Source organism: Equus przewalskii, chromosome 4, assembly GCF_037783145.1.
Source record: "Equus przewalskii isolate Varuska chromosome 4, EquPr2, whole genome shotgun sequence".
NCBI classification, from domain to species: Eukaryota; Metazoa; Chordata; class Mammalia; order Perissodactyla; family Equidae; genus Equus; species Equus przewalskii.
The window spans coordinates 91,245,281-91,265,087 of record NC_091834.1 but is presented as its reverse complement, the minus strand read 5'-3'; the positions used below and the strand labels follow the sequence as shown (position 1 = coordinate 91,265,087).

Genomic DNA, 19,807 nt, shown 5'->3' with positions numbered 1-19,807 from the left:
TGCCATGTCTGCACCCGGGATCCGAACCGGCGAACCCCAGGCCGCCGAAGCGGAACGTGCGCACTTAACCGCTGCGCTGCTGGGCCGGCCCCTCCACTCATTTCTTATTTTGCTCTCCTGCCTCTATAGGGCAGTGAGCTACAGATCCCCTCCTCCAGCCCTGACTTGTAGGAGCGTTGAGACTTGAAATGCTCTTTAGAGGTCATTTTATTTAACTGCTAATCACTTTATTTTATAGAAGAGGAAACGGAGACCTCATGAGGTTAAGGTCACCCAAACATTTAAAGGTAGAACAGGGACTAGAACTCAGCCTCTTAATTTTTAAATCTGTCCTTAACTTGATTTCTCCTCTGCTGTGCCCCTCTCTCCTTCAAGGACCACTGCCTTTCCCCAGCACAGGGCCAACTCTAAACCTTAGCAAGAGGGCTTGCTTTGGACTCTGTGTTTTAGAGGATCCTGCGCTAGCTTTCCTCTAGCCACACCCCTCTCCAGGGGATGAGTAGTCAGCAGGACCAAGGAGTTGTGTCTATCCAGAGCTCTCACTCTCCCCCTTCTAGATCATTCCTTGGTACCTGGGATCCTGGAATTCCCTGCCTCAAGGGCCTTAGTCCATTTTCAAGGCCTGTGTGAATCTCTATGCCAAGTCTTTCTCCAAATGGTAGATCTGGCCACCAGTGGGCCACCCCTTAAGCTGATAGGGTGGCCAAAGATAGCTCTTTGTGAGGGCTGTGTATGGAATTTGAACCTTGGCAGATGTGTGTCTGAAATCCTTCACAGTGTGTTTGATTTGGGATTCCATTTGATCTTATTAACAGAAGACATGAAATTCCTGGGTCAGAGACAAAGGACTTGGTTACTCACAGCACAGCAAGCAGCATGCGCATCAGCACATTTGCATCGGTTCTCCTCGCCCTCAAGTTCTGTGATGGATCTGGGTGGATGCTGTGTTCTCAGGGGGTTTGTGTGACAGCTAAGGAACCTAAGCTTAGGGAATCCACTGCTTTTATAGCAAGCAGTAATTAAGCCTGGTTTTCACCCAGGGGGAGACATTACCTCTTCTCTCAAGGTTACCAGCTTCATAAACAACCTATATTATGGCCTGTGGAGAAGAGCAATCAGGACTTTTGTCATGGCGTTGTCAGTGAAACATGTAGGAGCATGAGACCCAAGGAGAACTGTCTCTCCCAACTTGTGTGGTACAGAGCCAGAGATAGGAAGAGAAAGGGAGCAGCCTGTGGCCAGGAGAAGTTCCGCCCATACCACTGCTTTTTGGTGAGGAACGCTGGGGAATCTAAGAATCCTGAATTCAAACCCAGTCTTGGAGAGAGTTGGAAGGAGCAGGTATTTGGGGCACCTATGGACAGAGTTTGCCTGTCTTGGGGTAGATTGGATGAGGAGGAGATGTGTGATATGTGGACCTCATTTGCACTCTTTCTCCAGACTTCACAGAAGTAAGGGACATGCTTGTTCTGATATGTATCTCTGTTGTTATCAGAAATAAGAATTCCTTAATTTTCCTCTTTGAGCTTCCTCTTGGCTATAGTCCTTCTTTTTGTCTACCTCTACTTTTCTTGTTCTTTACAATCTATATACAATTCCTGGGAAAGTGCTTTCCAGCTAAGCCTACGGGAAAGCTAGAGCAGGATCCTCTAAAACACAGAGTCTACATAGCTTTGACTATGTTTTGCTCTCCTAATTTGTTTGTTTTGCCACATTGCTGCATCCATTTGCACCAGTTTTGTATATTTGCTCCCTATGCACTCTTAGGATTTTCCACGTGTGAGTTCTCCTCTTCCCTTTGGACTGACCATAACCAGATGGGCCCAGCCCCCTGCTGTACACAGAGAGGCCATTGGAGTGCTGATGAATGACCCAAGTTACTCCTCTGTAGACCTTTATCTTGGTTTAATTCACTTTTCATTTCTCATTTTCTCTAACTTCTGGTTGTGTGAAGAGTAGAAGCTTTCTTTTTAGGTGAAAATATTTCAGACTTCAAGGATTGTTGGGTACCAGAGTAAGTTCCCTGGAGAGATTAGGAAGGCATTTTAGAGTAACTTAGTGATGAAATTAGAAATTTCGCAGCCCCAGAAAACATTCTAGAACTCTGTTTTTTGTGTTCCTGGGTGAGTAGGTAATAGAATATTTCAGAAGTGCCCTCTGGTTCTTCTTGTAATGTAGCAATTGCACCAAAAGAGAAAGGAGAAAATTATGCTTTCTTTTTTTTTCATTTAGACCAGAGCCCCAGGAACAATCCTCGAAACTTCCGTAAATGATCATAAATAAATGAATATTCAGAGTTTAGGATTTTAGTGGAATGTGATTGATTGTCTTTTGTATATGTCTCACTTTAGTATTTAAAAGTCTTTAAGATAGTTCATGAGTCTCCTTAAATATTGTTATATAATATATAGGACTCCTAATTATTAACATTGGATCCTACCACCCTCTCACTCTCCACCCCAGGACTTTGAGGTGGATGGTTCAGCTTTTGGATACCCCGCTCCTAACCCTCAAATCTTAGACACCAACTCTAGAAGACTAGGAGTGAGGAGGGACTCAGATGGGATTTTTCTTCAGAAGGACATGGATGCTGAGCTCTTCCATCATGAAGCCACCTGATAATCACTGATATTTAATTTTTTTGCATGTTTGCACTAGATAAGTGGCACATAGACACTTTTGAGTATAATCATTTTACGTTTGGTATAGTGAACCCAGACATATTGCATGTATGGTATGTCATATACGTAACTAATATGAATGTTTTGCAAATGAAGACGTCTTTACTAGGTATGATGCTCTTGGATATTGTATGTTCTATTTGCTTCTGTTTCATTAAAAGCCAGTCACAATGCACTTGTTTTCATGACCCACTAATGATCTATGATTTGGAATTTGGAAATTACTGCTCTAGATAGTTCCATAAGGATATGAAAAAAGTTCCTTCTTCTCTGTAGGAGGATGATTTACCCAGAGAGTTTATATACACACGTTTGTGCATATACACACCCAAGCCCAGCTAGTTCCATTTCTGAGTGAGATGTGTTAGAAGATTCAGTAGAAAGTATGTCTATAGAGGTGGCCTGGTTTGAAGCTCCCAGCACAGCAAGTAATTGGGAACCATCGGTTTCTTCTTTTTCCTGGGTCCTGGTTTCTGACTCCAGTGGGAAATTAGCTACTTGAGTGTTCAAAGTATAACATGCAGTAACCGTATAACTCTTCTCTCTCCCCTACTCTCTCTTGTAAATAAAGGAAACAGAAGAAAACAAAAGTAAACCAAATACAAAGAAAACATGAGTCTGTTGAGGCATTTCTCAGTTGTTATAAGATGGTGTTTCACATTCTCGGCTACTTTTGAATGTTTTGCCCAACTTCCTTTAATATGCCTCCCAAGATACAGGGTGATGCTTTATTTTGGGCAACGCTGGCAGCTGCCTTCCACTGCTCGTTTGCAAGGAACTGTATGAGGACAGCCACTAAGTTTATTTTTACATCTCACCACAGGACGAAAATCCACATTTTCAATTGAGTGTTAGATACTCCGATTTAACAAGTTGTGAAATATCTCCTGGCCCAGATAAATATTTGCTAAGAGTACTCCTTTCTCTAAATTAAGACGTTGCTCCTGGAAGACCAAGGATTCATTAAGCCATAAATAGCCATGATCTTTTATGATTTAAAATACAGTAATAAAGGAAATTTTATGCTGAGCTGTGAATGCACCTTGGGGTCTGTCCTATGGTTGACTTTTTAAAGCTTTAGTTTTAAACTCATTCTTCCATTTCATCTGATGGCTGCCTTTTCTCCTCCCAGGCTTTCATGCAAGCTGGGTAATAGCTGTCATCCAAGCTCCCAACGCAGCAGGCCGTGGCATCTGTCCCCGTGGCATCAGGGAAAGTGCCACATCATCTCAGACCTACGTCTCAGTTATGAGGTCCCAGGCTTTCCCATGAAGAGGGCTGGCTTCATCTGTCATCAGTGCAAAGAGACAGCAAGCACTCTTCAAAGGTGTATTTGCTTCAGCAAACCCACAGTAGCCCAGGAGGGGATTCTCTCGTTATTCTGTTAGCTGATGAGGTCAAGGGAATTAACTTTGCCTAGCTGCCTAAACTCAGGACTTAAGTAAGGATGAAAGGCACATAGCAGTGGTACTGAGATCTAAACTCAGGTTTCTCTGCCTTGAGAGCCTATCCCCCTGTTCCAGTGAATGTGCACCAGTTTAGCAATCCTAAAGCCATCTCATCAGCTGTTTTGGTGTCTGACAGAAAAACAGGTCTTTTAGTTTCCATTTTCTAACCAAAGCCGAGGTTTGACTTCCTGACACTTGAAGTAGGGCATGGAGCATCCTTGATTCTTTTATCCATCACTTACTTTTTATCTTTGGTGTATCCAGAGATGAACCAGGACATGTATGTTTGCCCTTAGAGTTTTCATTTGTATCATTTCACTGAACCTTTGTTAGTATGTATCTCATTGCCATTGGACTGGGTCTCATTGTGGCTCTTCTGTATGCAGCTTGGTCCCTGTTGATAGTCACCTTTTCATATCTAATGGTGGACATCTCTCTTTGTTGGGCTGTTGTCAATATGCTGTTAATGTCACTGGATTTAAGAAAGAATCTACTAGTAAGAAGTCTTTCTTATTAATTTTATTAGGTTATAGATTAGGTACCATCTGTACCACCTTGAAAATTACATGAACTGTGGAGTCAGATGGGTTTTGGTTTACATCTTAGGTCTTCTTCTTACTTGAGACAATTACTTAGTATCTTAGTGTATGAAGTTCTAGAACTCAATCAGTGGGCACTCAATTGCTATTAATTTTCTTTCCTTATGACGAAAATTAGTGTTTCTGTTGTATGTGTGTATATGGATTTCCCAAGCTTTATCAGATCATAGAAATCTATTTAGATTTGGGTTGGATGAGCTAACCCACTCTCCTCAGGTGAAATCACTCAGTGTTGTTGATTGATGGCTCATCATTTCCCCCATCGGTTTGGTTCACCTGCGCTAATCTGAGTAGAAGCAGCAGCAGCAGCAAACAGCACGTTATAAATCACTGTTGCTTTCTGCCCAAATTTCAAGCTAGAAAAAAATCTATTTTAAACTATATGTTTTCTCATCTTAAAGAGTTGAATTATAAACTGTTAGAAATCAGGGACCATTAAACAACCATTTTCATTTGCAATGGATTCAGAATATAATTATCTTTGAGTTTGGAGAGGATATGCTGATGAATGCCAAGTAAAGTGCCACACAACTAGTAAACATGCAGCCTTCCCTGATTGCCCAGCCAGACTTATATGGTCCTTCTTCCAAACTTGTAGCACTTTGCACCTGTAGCTGGGGGTCCCAACTTGAGCCTAAGTCATTCTACCGTTGGGGTTTAGGTGTATCTGGCCCGCTAGAGGTCTGTTTTCAGGAGGGACCGTGGAGCCAGCTGAGAGACTCTTTATCCTAGGAAACAGGGTACCAGGCCTAGTGATCTCAACCAGAAATTGGAAGGGAGGAGTGATTCTGAGTATTGTGTGGAATTGGTTTTCTTGGAGGTTCATGCTCTAGAGACAGGCCAAGGAGCAGGGAATAGGCAGGGACAAAGTGTGGGATGATTGTGGGTAAAAAGGGACTGTTGGTAAAAATGGAAATGGTGATTTCACTTTAAAAACACCTTAAGACTTTAGAGCAAAAGTAAATGGCTTTGGTAACATCTGGAAAGCTGCTGTCTAATGGAGGCCTGGATGGAGAAATGAGCCGACTTACGCACAGAGCACAGTCAAACTCCAGCACCTTGGGCTGCCAGCATGAGCAGTAGGAGTGTCCTGTGGGAGTTGAGGTGCCCAGCAAAAGTGGCAGTCACATCACTTACAGATGCGACTCTTCAGCAGGCAACCCAGGAAACAGGGAGGCTCCTTTCCATAGTTTAGCTGGCAACAAAGACCTTGTAAACTGGTACCACGGGAGGTGGTCAGAATATAAAGATACAAGGGAAGAGGATTTGTGTCACATGGTCAAACGCAGGTCTTATCTGTGGGCTCACCTGTATATCTGCCCCAGGACTTCCAGAAATACAGCAGGGAGAACCCAGTGAGGGCTTTGGGGCTGGCGTCACAGATGGTGGTCGATAGAATGCATACTCTTGCCAGCCAAATCTCAGCGCTGTGAGATGAATGCTCACCAGGAAGTGGGTATGCAGTGGGTCGCTTAGCTCTCAGTTTTGAAAAGACAGCTGCACTACTGGGTAGGAATGGAGTGTTCTTGGGAGGTCCTGGGAGAAGAGAGAAAAAGTGTCATGAGGAAAATAACTTTCTGCATCAGATGATCATTTAGTTGCAAACTTTTTCCTTTTTCCCCAGCTTTGTTGAGGTATAATTGACAAGTAAAACTGTAAGCTATTCAAAGTGTACACAGTGATGATTTGATATGCATGTACACTGTGAAAGGAATCCTACATCAAGCTAATGAACACATCCATAGCCTTGCATATTTACCTTTTGATTTTTAATTTTTTGGTGAAGACATTTGAGTTTTACTCTCTCAGCAAATTTCAATTATACAGTACAGTGTTATCAATTGTATAGTCACCATGTTATACACTAAGTCCTCAGACTTTATTCATCTTACAGCTGAAAGTTTGTACCCTTTTTCCAACCTCTCCCTGCATCCCTACCCCACCCCAGCCCAGAAACTCTGTTTCTATGAGTTGGACATTTTTTTGGATTCTACGTATAAGTGATACCACGCACTATTTGTCTTTCTCTGTCTGACTTATTTCACTTAGCATAACGCTCTCCAGGGTCATCCATCTTGTCACAAATGACAGAATTTCTTTAAGTAGAGTTTAAAGTAATCATGCCATCAGTATTTCTCAGCCTTGAGTAATGTACAGAACGCTTTTAAAGACTGTGTGGCTTAAATATGCATAAACAAACCAGGTCAAAACTACATGTGATTATACTTCTAGATAACCGTAAAACAAAAAAGGTACAACTAAGTACTAAAAAGACCTCCATATTAATAGAATTTAAATTAACGATATTAATTAATAGGATGACGATTTTGTTTTGCTTAAATTAAAATCACTGCACAAGCTAAAAATATGACGTGGATGTGGCCACACAGGGTTTCTGAGTGAGAAGCCCTCCACTGCATGTGCTGGGGGCTACTCCAGTGCTGCCCCACTCTTATCCATCTCACTGCTGGAAGCAGTATCATTCGGTCCCAACCTGTCCTTAACTGCCTGAAGCCCAGGAGAACTCGTTTCATTGGCACTTGCCGGACGGAAGTTGGATACACTAGGAAACCCTGCTTCTTCTGGCATCTGAAGGCTCTTCAGGAGATGGATTCCGGTGAGAGGCAAGTTATCTATGGCAGCCCAGGATTCTTCTGCAAGTGAGTGATTTGCTGATGTTTTCCAGTGAACTTGTCTGGCTTTCCAATGTTACATCACAGCATGAATTTTCTGAAAATCTTCGAGACATGAGAAAAAGCATCTGCTTGTAAAATCTTCCCACTTTGCCATGTGCATTTGGCTTAGAGAAGAGGGGTGAGGCCGAGGAGGGGCCTCAAGTCTTTGCTCAGGCAGAATTCATCGCGAGGGTGATTCAGGCGGGTGTCTTGTGAGATCCTTTTCTGTGGTTTGCAGTGTTCAGAATTTGCAAAGAATTTCCCCATCTGCTCTTTCTGCGGCTTGATGTCACACAGAGCAGAATATACTATTCTTGTCCCAAACCCTTCCCTTTTAAGGGTATGCACACACCCGATTGTAGGGCCAGAACAACTCTTTTTTCTCCTGCTCTCTGTCTCTTCCTGGAGAAAGATCAGAGTCTGTATCACAAGATGGTTTTCAGGATGCCTGGCTCTGAGCATGTGTCCAGTTGAGCAGGCCTGTTCTCCCTTTGTTGTTTTGCCTTTGTCTCTGGCTGTGGAGGTACTATGAGCCTTCAAGGACCAGGGGCTTGAGGCGCCCTTTGCTGTTTGCCTCCCTGCCGTTCTTGTTTTCCCTCTTTCTCTCTCTCTTCCAATCTGCCACCTGAGTGCCCGTTGCTCAGTGATACTGTTGCCATTTCCAGTCACGGCCACCATCTCTGGCCACCTCTTCAGTTGTTCTCATGTTCTTTTTTCTTTTTTTCTCAATGGCCTACAGACAAGTCCCGGCACGTCAGGGCTAATTTGGGACATTCACCTCTTACTGAGGACAGCACAGGGACTGGACAAGCTGTTAAAGTGGGCTGATTCTGAGCCCCGGGAAGCTCTGCAACACTGATGCTGGAAGGCGCTGCCGTCTGCATCTTCTTCCAAAGGAAACACTCCCTGGTATTCTGTTCCAATTCAGGCACGAAGTCCCAGCAACATCCCTGGAGCACAGGGGCAGAGATCACCCAAAAGCATTCTCTTCTCTCTCAGATTTCCTTCATGGTTTTGATTTCTTGAATTGCAGAACTCTCCTGCAGCAACTACAGAAGCTTCAGACTTTGGTCATGGGCAAGGTTTCGCGCACCTGCAAGTTGGCCGGCACGCAGACTGGCACCTGCCTCATGGTGAGTTTCCGAAAGGAACAGCACCGTAACTGTCCTGGCCCGCTCCCCAAGCTTGTCTCTCCGCAACTTGACAAGTCCGAGTGCTGTGGGGTTGGAGGAACCATGCCGCTCACTCCCAGGCTGTTTCTCTGCTGCGATGTTACAGCGATTGGCCTGTGGGTGCAGCCTGCTGGCCTGATGGCGGGAGGTCTGTCTCCCTGGACCTCCCAGGTGGTGCAGGTCTAAAGGTTTGCTGTGTGGATCTTGCAATTGACAGCTCTCCGTGTTCTCCCTCACCCTGCAGGTCGTTGTGTTATGCTTTGCCGTTGCATTTGGCAGCTTCTTTCAGGGCTACGGGCCCTATCCTTCTGCCACCAAGATGGCTCTGCCCAGCCAGAATTCCATGTCGGAGCCGTACACAGCCTCCGTTGGTAAGACAGCACTCAACAACTTGGGAAGTGTCTTGTTTCATTTCTCTGGAGCTTTCTGAAAGCTCAACTTTCTGAAGGGAGTCTTATATGAAAGTCTAATTTTTAAAAAGTAATAAAAGTGTAATTTCTCCATTGAAGGGAAGCACGAGGCACGTGGGGGTCTGGTGCCCAGGCTGCTGGGTCTCCCCATGTGCCTTCAACCACTGGGCTGAGGCACCTCTGGGAATTCTCTGGAGATCAATAAAGCTCAGTTTGCCAACTTCTGCTCTAGACCATGTTCCCTGGCAAATTCTGATGTCTCCTCTTTCAGTTCTGTTAAGGGGAAGAGGTGTGGCTTTTGGAAGGGAAAAGTGTGGGGAAGTGTTAAGCTTTCCATGACACTTTAAGGGAATTCCTATATTTCTGCTCCCACTCAGTGGAATTGTGTATTATTATGGTAAGAATTTGCAAAGTGACATTAAAGAATCAATCTGTCTTACAAAACATTATGCCCAAGATTTGGAGAATTTGGAGACTCAGATGTTAGACAAGAAGTACGTGATAGTCTTCCCTAGATTAATGGTCTCTGAATAATGTAGGAAATAAATGTGTGTAGGGATCATAATGTATGCGCTAGTACACATATACACTAATAGGATCAAGTGTGGAATTAGGGGGTATCAGATTTAGGGTAGGCACAGTTTTGCAGTTCTGAAAGGCCTGTGGTCTTCACCAGGCAGGTGTATCCCTGCCAGGCATATGACTGAAATGCTAGCATTTCAACCAAATAATTTCAGTGGTCCCTTGGGACATTCTTTTTTTTCCTAATGGAATATGTCTCTAAATTTAAATGGAAGCCAATGGAAACATAGTCTCTATGTTGTGGAAAATTGCTACAGAGCCGTCTAGTTATGCAACTATCCTATAAAACAAAAGGGACTGTCTCCATCGTTTGATTTATGGCCTTGGCTTTGCGTCTTCTCTCCAGTTTCTAAATGAAAATGCAGTTTTCTGCCCTTGTACCTTCTCTCCATGCTTCTTATTTTAGCTGAGTCTAGACATCTCCAAGTGTTCGACTCTCATTCCCCGTGAATTGTCTCCCCCAGATAGTTATGGGTGGACACGGAGGCGAGTTTTATTTTGAAAGCAGGGGGGTAGCAGTTTGCTTCGTGTTTATTTGTTTTTCTCTTGTTTTCCCAGCAGTGTATAATTGGTATAATTTTTCAATGCAGAAAACTCTAAAACCCTGAAGGCTTTATAGGAAGCCAGCTCCAGTTGGTACCCTCAGTCCTGGGCAAGAAGAACCTACGAATTGTCATCATCTGCCCCCGGCCCTGGGCACTGAGTGGCAGGACGTGGTGTGCCCCTGTGGTCTCTTGCTAATATCTGTTACTTTGCTCTGTCCTCAGTGAGATCCAGGAACCTGCTGATCTATGAGGAACACTCTCCCCTGGAGGAGTCGTCCACCCCAGGCTCGGCTGGGGAGCTTGGGCACTGGGACCGAGGCTCCTCCCTGCTCAGGGCTTCAGGGCTGGAGTCCAGGCCAGACGTGGATCTTCCTCATTTCATTCTCTCGAATGAGACCAGCCTGGAGAAGTCAGTGCTGTTGGAGCTGCAGCAGCACTTGTGAGTCAAACGGATACAGATTCCACTCCTCTGATGCACAGATGATGGCTTATGAGTCAGCAACCTGGAATGTGGGGTGGAGATTCTCCCACTGGCCTAGTCCAGTCCCTCAGCTCTTTCAGGACCTGTTCTCAGGACCAAGGACCCTGGAGAATCCACTGCTTACCAACAGCTGCCCTTAGCAGAGATGGGGAAAAGACCTAATATGAGCTCCCCTCATGTCTGCTGCGTCATTAGGGAGCTGGCAGTGATGGCTCCAAGAAGTGGGCAGAGGGCTTGAATCCCTTCCTTGCTATCTTCAACCTCCCCTCAAAGCCACTCAAGTAAACATACAGCCCAGTAACGGCAGTGTGCTTGCTATGCAAATGCAGCCTCAAGATACCTTCTTGACTTCTAATTATAGATACATGGATATTATGCTATAAATCAATATATAGTTTTATGATTTGTATGTAAATAAACATATATTAATAATTATAAGTACATATATATATATATTTTGTACATGAGGAAGATTCTCACTGAGCTAACATCTGTGCGAATCCTCCTTTATTTTGTATGTGGGATGCCTCCACAATGTGGCTTGATGAGCGGTGCTAGGTCCATGCCTGTGATCTGAACCTGTGAATCCCAGGCCACCAAAGCAGAGTGCACAAACTTAACCAATGCCCCACTGGGCCAGCCCCAATATAATCACATATTTATAATTAGATATTTGTATTGAGGAACCTCATTTGAGAGACACTATGCATATGTGTTTCCATGTTGAAAATAACATATACTTGGCTCCAATTCTCCATGAGTTGTTTCCCTGAGATCGTTATGGGGAAAAGTCTTTTTGTAAACATAAAGGCTTGTGTGACTGCCAGTATTGTTATTGTGCCAGGGGAGGTACCTGGGAATGTCAGACAGATCAGGAAGGAGGGTCTGCATGCACAGCTCCTGGTTGTGAGTGGTGTGGTTGGTGATCTAGCTGAACTCTCTGCTACCCAGAAATGATGCTATTCCAACGCAAGTGGGAGAGATTGTTTCAAATTCTTCAGCTTTCTTCTCCTAATGCTACAAAGGAAGAAGGTTCATAATTATCTATACTTTTCTATGTTTGCCTTGTACATGCATATTTAACATTTACTAGTGCTTACTATTTTAAACACTATGCAAATATGATATATAAATCCTTTTAAATACTTTAAGAGGTTAAGCATTATTATTATTATTCCCATTATAAAGAAATTGTAGTGCTGCCACTGGGAGCTAGTGAAAAGACTCAGCTGCTTGGTTTCTTGGCTCCTGAAAGAAGTCTTCTTCCCTCTCAGCTCAGCTATTCAAGGTCCTATTGGAATCCCACCTGTTTTGGGATGTCTCCTGGATAACAAAGCCCTCATAGCCCTCCTCTGAATGCCGAGAGACTTTCTAGGCTGTTTAATAACATATTTACATTCATTTAATTTACATTATATTTAATAACATGTTTATATTACATTTAATAACATTTATTTTGTTACATATTTATTCTTATTTCGAGTTTTTTTTTTTTTAATCTTTATCTAGATTATAGCTATTCTAGACCAGGGACCAGCTTTTATCCTTTTATTTTCTCTTCCCAGAGTCTAGCATGGGACTAACCATCCTCGGTAAATACAATAATTTAAAGTCTTTTATGACAGCTCAGTATCAAACCGCCATGTTTATCCTCTGGCTGGGGATGTCTCCTCTTGGGTGAGGAGGAAGGCAGGAATGTGGACTAGTGGATAGGCTGGTAGTGAGAGACTTCAGGGACAGAGGATTGCTGCCAGGAAGGGGAAGGACAGGAACTTGCTTGGGGCAGCCGGCAAAGTTGCAGTCACGGACTGATTGCGTTAGTCGACCAAGCATGAAGATCATAGTTGACAGTGGTGGCTAATACTTCTTTTTCCTTTCCTTGCCTTCACAGGGTCAGTGCCAAATTGGAGGGTAACGAAACACTAAAAGTTGTAGAACTCGACAGAAGAGTGAACGCCACCTTCTAAAGAGGCAGTCCCCACCTCCTCCTTTCTCTTCACTCTACTTTTATGTCCCCAAACCACCTTGGTCATAAGCTTTTTCTTTTTGTCACCCAATTTGGATGAAGACATGTACGAGCAGTCGTGGCTTTGGATGGAAGGACAGCCTACGATTTCCACCTGCAGTGACGGCACCTTCCTCAGCAGCAGCCCCATGTCCCCCTCTGCAGAAGGGGGTCTGGCATCGCTCCCTCCCTTCCGCTTACTGCCATAGGAAGTTATTTTAGGGTCAGGGGTGGGACAAGCCGGCTTGTTTCTACCGATAGTGCCAAAAAGATGCCGCCTGGTTCTCACCTGGGAGGTTTTGACCACCTCTTTGAAGAAAAGATGACTGTTGTTCATTTAAGACCCCAGACTCTCGCCACAAAGACACCAGGATGCCTGTTGGGATCTGGCAAAGCCCCGACAGATGTCCTGCCTTCCTCAGCCTGGGTCTCTGGTGTGTCCACCCCCATCAACCCTGGAAGGCCAGGGCCTCCAGTGAGCACCCCCTGCCGCCATGCCCTTTCCAGCCCTCACCGATGTCCTCCCGGCACTGGAGCGCGGGCTCCCCCTTCATATTCTCAGGCCGCACGTGCAATGCCTGAAGGAATCAGGCTCTTCTACTCCAGGCAAACCTGCCCCATCTTATTGCTTGTAGGACTTCTCCATAACCTGTGTCCCCACATCCCATAGTTCTGCCTCCCCGGCTTCTCCTCCCCATTTGTAAATAGTATTTATTAGCTTGCTGAGGCTTCCTGCACCACCACACTGAAGAGATCTGATGCCTCCCTCCAAGCCAGCGAAGTCTGCTGTTGGCCTTTGGAGCTAGGAGGACACCCTGGGCTCTGGGACCCCCAATCTTTCTAGGCCATGTTTCATTTCCTTTTCTTTTTCCTTTTTTTTTTTTTTTTTTTTACTGGAGGCCTGGGATTACAGTTGGGAAGTCCCCTTACGCCTGTGTCCTCCGATGGAATGAACGCGGAGGGAGAGATGTAGCAGTGCCGTGCTCAGGCCTGTGGCTCTGTGGCCAGAGGCTTTTTCTGTCCTGTGCCCCTAACAGAGAAGGGAAGCCCTGGCCCTGACAACAGGCGTTTCGGCAACCTTGCTGGCTTGTCTCTCCACGCCTGCTCCTGGTCCCTCCTGCCCACCTCCCCAGGCTCTTCTGCTTTCTCCTCCTCTTCTGCCTCAACACAGGGGTGGGCCTGAGGCCTGGGGTCGGAGTAGGTGGCGTTCGTGTCTCCAGTCTTACCTTCCGTAGTCAGGTTTGGCTACTTCACAGCTCACCCAAAGAGATACAACCTAACCCCCAACCTACTTTTATAGTTTTTAATGATTAAAGTAACTTTTGTAGTTTAAAAAAATCTTTCCTTTTTCATACGAATAAGAAATGGAAATTGCCTTTTTATTGTATAATGTAGATACTCCTCTTAAATGTTTTTCCTTAGCTTGTAAAAGATTTTGTATAGGGAACTTGCTTACATTTTGTATTTTATTTTTAGTACTAGCTGAAGGGCCTTTAACTCGACCCACCAACTGCATTGTCATTGGAAGCTTTACTTAGGAGGGATTAAGCCCATGCCTGGGCCTTCCCTTCCATATCAGATCCAGGATTTGGTGTCGTTAACATTGGCCATGATACCTCGTAAGCAGATCCCTGCTTTGTCTGCCTAGGTACACTTGGGGCTCACTGCGAGTGGTTCCTCTCTCTGCCTGCGGTGATGGAGAGAGTTCCAGACTGGGAGATGGCCAAGTTCATCTTCTCGGCAGTGTGTGAAAGCAGATCGGGACTGCACTGGTCCTGGCAGCCCTGCTGTCTGCACGGTCCTCACTGTCCACTGCGTGGGTCAGGGAGGGCTGAGACCGCCTGAGCTGTGTGCGAGGAGGGGATGCTAGCCCGCCCCCCGCCCCGTCCCCACACCTGCTTCTGTCTACTTCCTTCTCTCCCGCTGTTCTGCTCTAGGTCCTCCTGGGCTTAAGTATCAGGCACAGGCAGCCTGTGGGGGCCTAAGGAGGCAAAACGATAGAATTAACTCAAGTAGTATTTGGACAATGAGAAGGGAAAGGTTTCATATTTAGGGGCAGAATTGTGAGAATGGATCAGCCTGCCCACCTGCCACAACTGAACCAAATGGGGTTTTTAAGGCTCCTGGATTAGCCAGAGTGGAAAACCTGCTCTTCAGAATGAAGGAGGAGGGGAAGGGCGGTGAGCTTCTAGCTCCTTCTAGCTCGAGGATTTCGTTTTTCTCCCCTCCTACCTATGCTTGATCTCACTCTCTCCAGACCTCCAAGAGCAGGGTTTTCTCTCTGGGAAACTATTCTTCCAGAACTGAATCTGTTTTCTAGGGACCTGGGACACCAGCCTGAGAGCTCAAGTGGCCATTTTAAGGGGGTTCTAAGAACCGACATTCTGCCCTCTTCTCCTTGCGTGGGTGAGAAGAGGAAACTAAACAGTTATCTCTTCAGGAGGACGTAATGAGGTCAAGAGGGCACAGAAGAGTTGAATAATACCAAATTGTGTCAAATAACTAATGGATGGGTGCACGTCTTCTGTTCTAGGGTTCAGCCCTGAATATCAGCAAATTTGTTTTCCCCCAAGAGCAGTCCCATAGACTAGTCAGTCACACCCCTTAGTCTCGATGATTCCAAATAGTAGCAGACGTCGGCTTCCAAACTTCAGTTTCAAAAAATACGAGACCGTCAGCACGACCATAAGCCATAAAGAATAAATATGTTAGTTAAAATATAGATTAGTTATATTTTTCATCATGTAAACAAGCTTTCTTCTTGCCTTTCATTGATTACCCTAGTGAAGGAGATGTCTTGCAAAAATTCAGAGAACAAATGCTTTTTTGCTGGAGGAGACCTGAGTAACCCAGACCCCCCAGCGTGGTTCTTTTCACAGTTCTCGGCTTTGCACTTAGAAATGGATACTGCAAACGAAAGGCCTCGGGGCCAGTTTGAAGAAGGAGTTTCTGTGAAGCTTTGGGACTCTGGAGCCTAGCTCGCAGAAAGAGAGTGTTATATAAAAATCGGACAGCTGGACCAAGTTGCTCCTTTTGGGCAGGAGGTGGGAGTGAGGTTTGACACCAGTGTAGGCAAAATTCGATAACCTTTTGGTTAATGTAAATGATTTTGATTTGGAGACTTAATTTGTAGGTTGTGAAAGTGGCTTTTAGCTCAACTTGTTTACAAACCAGCTGTAAATACCATGTTTTTTGCTTCCTAAATCTCTCGGTTTAGCCTGAATGCCAGAAGAGGGCTGTGAATCTCATGTGCCTGTAGAGTGGGAGTGTTGGATTGATTTGTCTTCATTCTGGCAGTGAGCTGGTGTCCAGGATTTTTGTCACAAGCGTTTCATTAAAATTTTTCAGCATTTCATGGCTTCTTCCTCCCATGTCCTCAGACCAACCGAAACCAGAAAGACAGGCCCTCCCAGGGCCAGCTCGCCTGAACACACATGTCCTATGGGATGTGTACTTGAACAGGAGGCGCAAATGGAGACATCCCGCCCCCTGTTGAGGAAATGCACCATCCATGCCAGTCTTGCTAACATGGGTAGATCGGAGGTGGAGCAGAAGGTTTTCAGCCTCCCCTCGTCTGCAGGAGTCAGGAGTTTGGTTCCGTTGAATGCAGTCTTTGAGAAGTTTCATTAAAGACACCAGCACTCATGCCTGCAGTGCTGGCTGGACCTGTGGAATCGTGAACAGGCAGTGCCCTGGTGAGAATCCAATTATGTGAATGCTTTGCAGCAAAGACAATTAGGAGACATGGGGTAGGATAAACCCCTCTGGGAGGGCAGTTACAGCAGAGAGTCGGGGCTATGGAGGAGCCAGAGACAGATCTCAGGTTTTTCATTCATTCATTCATTCATTCATTCATTCAATGAGTCGGTCACTCACTCCTGAGGAAGAGTGCTGCATGAGGCCCTAGGGACTATTGAGGAATAAGGGGGCTGAGGAAACTTCATTGATCAATAGATACTCAAAAGACACAAGAGCTAGGTCTCTCTCTCTCACACACACACACACACACACATTCCTCCTTGTCTTGGACACTCCTTTGTGCCTTACATGTGCCTTATATATGAATCCAGGATGACCAAGGACTCCTTTGTCCCTGGGAGATTTTATAGATAGCCTTGCAGAATTCGATTGAAGTGGGTGTGGGAGAAGGAACTTGTTTCAAAAGGCTCAAAAATGGTTTCCTAAAAGTGAACCATGATCAGATTTGCACATCAGGAGAAAAGACATGGGGTTCTGCCCATGAGGAAAATCCCGTTTAGTAGAAGTGCAATCACATCAAAAATGGCCAGCCGGGATTAAAGATATTATAAATTCTCATAGCGGAACATTTTTCTCAGTGCAAAGGAACCTGGCTCATTTGAAGATGAATGGTCGATGCCTCTGTGGCCAAGGGATCATCACTTGCCACAGGAAAAAACTAGGCGTTATTTTGTTTTGTGATTTTGAGCAACATAAAATTCAGGAATGCTTTATTTTGTCTTGGTTTCTAGAAGGAAGGGGAATAATATTTCGTGAGCATTTACTAAGTGCTGGGTGTTGTGCTAAATAAGTTTAAGTCTTTCAATTTTATAGAAAGAGAAAACAAGGGCAACTAGTTACTATGAGATGAGTAAACAGCTAAGTGTCATGGGAAGTGCAGCAATTTGTGGATTAGGGTGAATGGATTCCTATCTGTGAACACCCTACAAACTTTAAGGTTCTCTGGGCGGGAAATGCAGTGTCTGCTCCCTGTGCTGGCCCCGCTGTGCAATGCTTGGTTCTTTGCCTCATGCTGGAGATGGCCACCAGATGCTTATCTCCTGTGTTGTTCATCCAGTCTTCTGTGAGTTCCAGCTAGCAGGCTTTGCATCCTGGAAAAGAAAAACCAGCAGTTTTAGCTCTCTTTCTCTGCTCTTATCCTTTGCTCACCAGCTGGGTCCATAGTACAAAAACATGAACTTTTTGCACCATGGACCCATGGCCTACACAGTTTAGAAAAATCTCCCTTTCAGATAGAACGCTTTGTGAGTCAATGGAAAACACCAGCAGTCTTTGACAAATTGTGAGTGACCCTTTTTAAACAATGCTGAGCAGGCCCTGGGCTATAATCAACCGTGAGCTTTAATAATACGCTGACAGGCTGAGTTTTCTTCTCTTTTGTAACAGGTTATATAGACCAGCAGTGTTTAAGTCTAAATACATTCTGAGTCTATTATCTGTCATATTGTGCTGTTCTTTATGGCTTTTTATTCTTTATCATAGCTAAATAAATACAAAAAAAAAAAAAAAGCTTCGTAGAGTACTTGTATTTAGTTTGGAAAATGAATTGGAATTGTTATGCTTTTGTATTTCCATTTCTTGCAAATAAAAATATTTTTTCTTAAATAGTAAAATGCTGTCCAGTCCTAAAAATCCTGGTCATCTGGTTTTAAAAGCATTTTGCCTTTTTTATAAGTGTGGCTTTGCATATGTCTGCCTAATTTGCGTATGTCTGCGTTTCCTGATTATCTGGTCGAACTGAAAGAAGCGTCTCAAACTGGCAGTTTGTATGTTATCTCGTACTGAATCCAGGTCTCAGTTGGAGGAATGTTGAGGAGTGTAATTGTTTTTCAGTCAGTCACTGGAAGCAAAGCAGTGCTCTCTAGAGATTGATGCTGCCTGACTGCTATTTTCGTTGTCTCCTACAACTGTTCCCTAACTGGATTTCAGAACTCTGTGGATTTGATTTTGCTTTCCCCATATCGGGATGCTGGAGAATGATGGCTTGGACTTGAGCCAGAAGAGAAGGATCCTTCTTCCTATGAACCATTGCAGAGGACGCCTCACGCAGATTCATGCTCCAGAAATTCGGATGAAATAGTTGATAAAGGTCAATGCGCTCAACCAGAATCATCTTCATTCCATTGCAATCTCTGCATTCAAATTTAATTTTCTCCTCTCAGAGGGAGTGGGGCTTCATTTAGCTTCAGAGAGAGTACCCAGGATGTTAGAGACTGAGGCCATGAACCATGCTTACCTGGAAAAAAACCCTTTTCTTTCTTAGCAGCATGCCTAACCGTGCTTTGGGCTCGGGGGTGCACTAATCTCCCACTGCCTTTCCCCTCTGAGCACCTTGACCTTCTCTTCTTCTGTTCCCATGCCAGGGGCCTTTCCCTGTGGAGTCTTCTAGTAACACATCTTCCCTCTTTCTTTCTTCTATTGGGAGCCTGTTATGGAAGCCTTCTCCTCGACATACTGATACCATTCCAGTGATGTGTAGAGGGGGCAAATACTGATTTGAGAACATCCTGTATTAACCATGCCTTTATATTTTCTGTATTTCTAATGCTTTGACATCTGGGGCCTTGCTGATCCAGGTGGGACCGCCCTGCCCAGGGCTAGCCAATTCCTAGAGATAGTGAAGGACTTGCCTACAAGCACACCTTTTGAATGCAAACTAAACAATCAGCTCTCACAGGGACTACTGTTTCCCTGCCCTTGTCATCCTGGAGCCAGGTATCAGACAACTAGAGATAGTCTCTATGCCCCAGAGCCCCATGAAATGATTCAAACTAGCCAGCCTAAGCCTGCTTACCTCGCCTCGCTCCTTCCTTCCTGCAGAAACCACAATAGACTCTCTTGCCTACTTTTCCCCCTCACTCCCTCTGCCTCCTGACTGACCCTGGTGCTTCCTATGTGGCCCTGCATGGAATGGCATGTTCCCCCATCTTGGGAACTATGAGAAGCAAGCTGTGTTTTCAATGGCAATTGTCTCTTGATCTGTTGGCCTCACCATATCTGAATACTAATAAAACCTAAATTTTAAAGCAAATTCCTTAGGTGTTGAAATGACGAATCAGAGGCTGATCCCAGACTCGTGGGCATTCTGGGTTTTCCTAATGGGCCTACGTGATTTAGGATAATATAACACAGATGTATTGTTTCATTTTTCACTGGATGTCACTTTTGTTCTGTAGAATAAAATTGAGACTTGGAGAGTGTGGTGGGGCTTGTTCTTGGCAAAAGAGGTAAATCTGAGAGCAGATGTCTAAAGTCCTAGTCCTGTGCTCAGGTTTCAGGGTAAATCAGACCTCATATCTCTGAGAATGAGAGCTAGAGAGGCAAGGAAACACTGGGAACAGTGGGGAAAAGACTGAACTGGATTCAGGAGATAGTAGGGTTGTGAGTTCTTGCATAGTTATGCCGCTAACTTGCTGGCCTTGAGGGAAAAGGAGACACTTATCGAGTGCC

At 44.8% G+C, this 19,807-nt stretch overlaps 1 protein-coding gene across 3 annotated transcripts in view; it reads left to right on the top strand.

Annotated features, from left to right (window-relative positions):
- CREB3L2 (cAMP responsive element binding protein 3 like 2) overlaps positions 1–19,552 on the top strand; it is a 112,387-nt gene extending 92,835 nt beyond the window's left edge. For 2 of the 3 annotated variants that reach the window (XM_008539900.2, XM_070617841.1), the window contains exons 9-12: positions 8,437–8,536; positions 8,820–8,946; positions 10,335–10,551; positions 12,485–19,552. In XM_008539900.2, the coding sequence (XP_008538122.2) occupies positions 8,437–8,536; positions 8,820–8,946; positions 10,335–10,551; positions 12,485–12,560 (520 nt within the window). In that variant the 3' untranslated portion in view covers positions 12,561–19,552. Of the gene's footprint in view, positions 1–3,813; positions 6,386–8,436; positions 8,537–8,819; positions 8,947–10,334; positions 10,552–12,484 lie in introns of those variants that run through there. The other variant, XM_008539901.2, reaches the window with a different exon arrangement.
- The last annotated feature ends 255 nt before the right edge of the window (positions 19,553–19,807 follow it).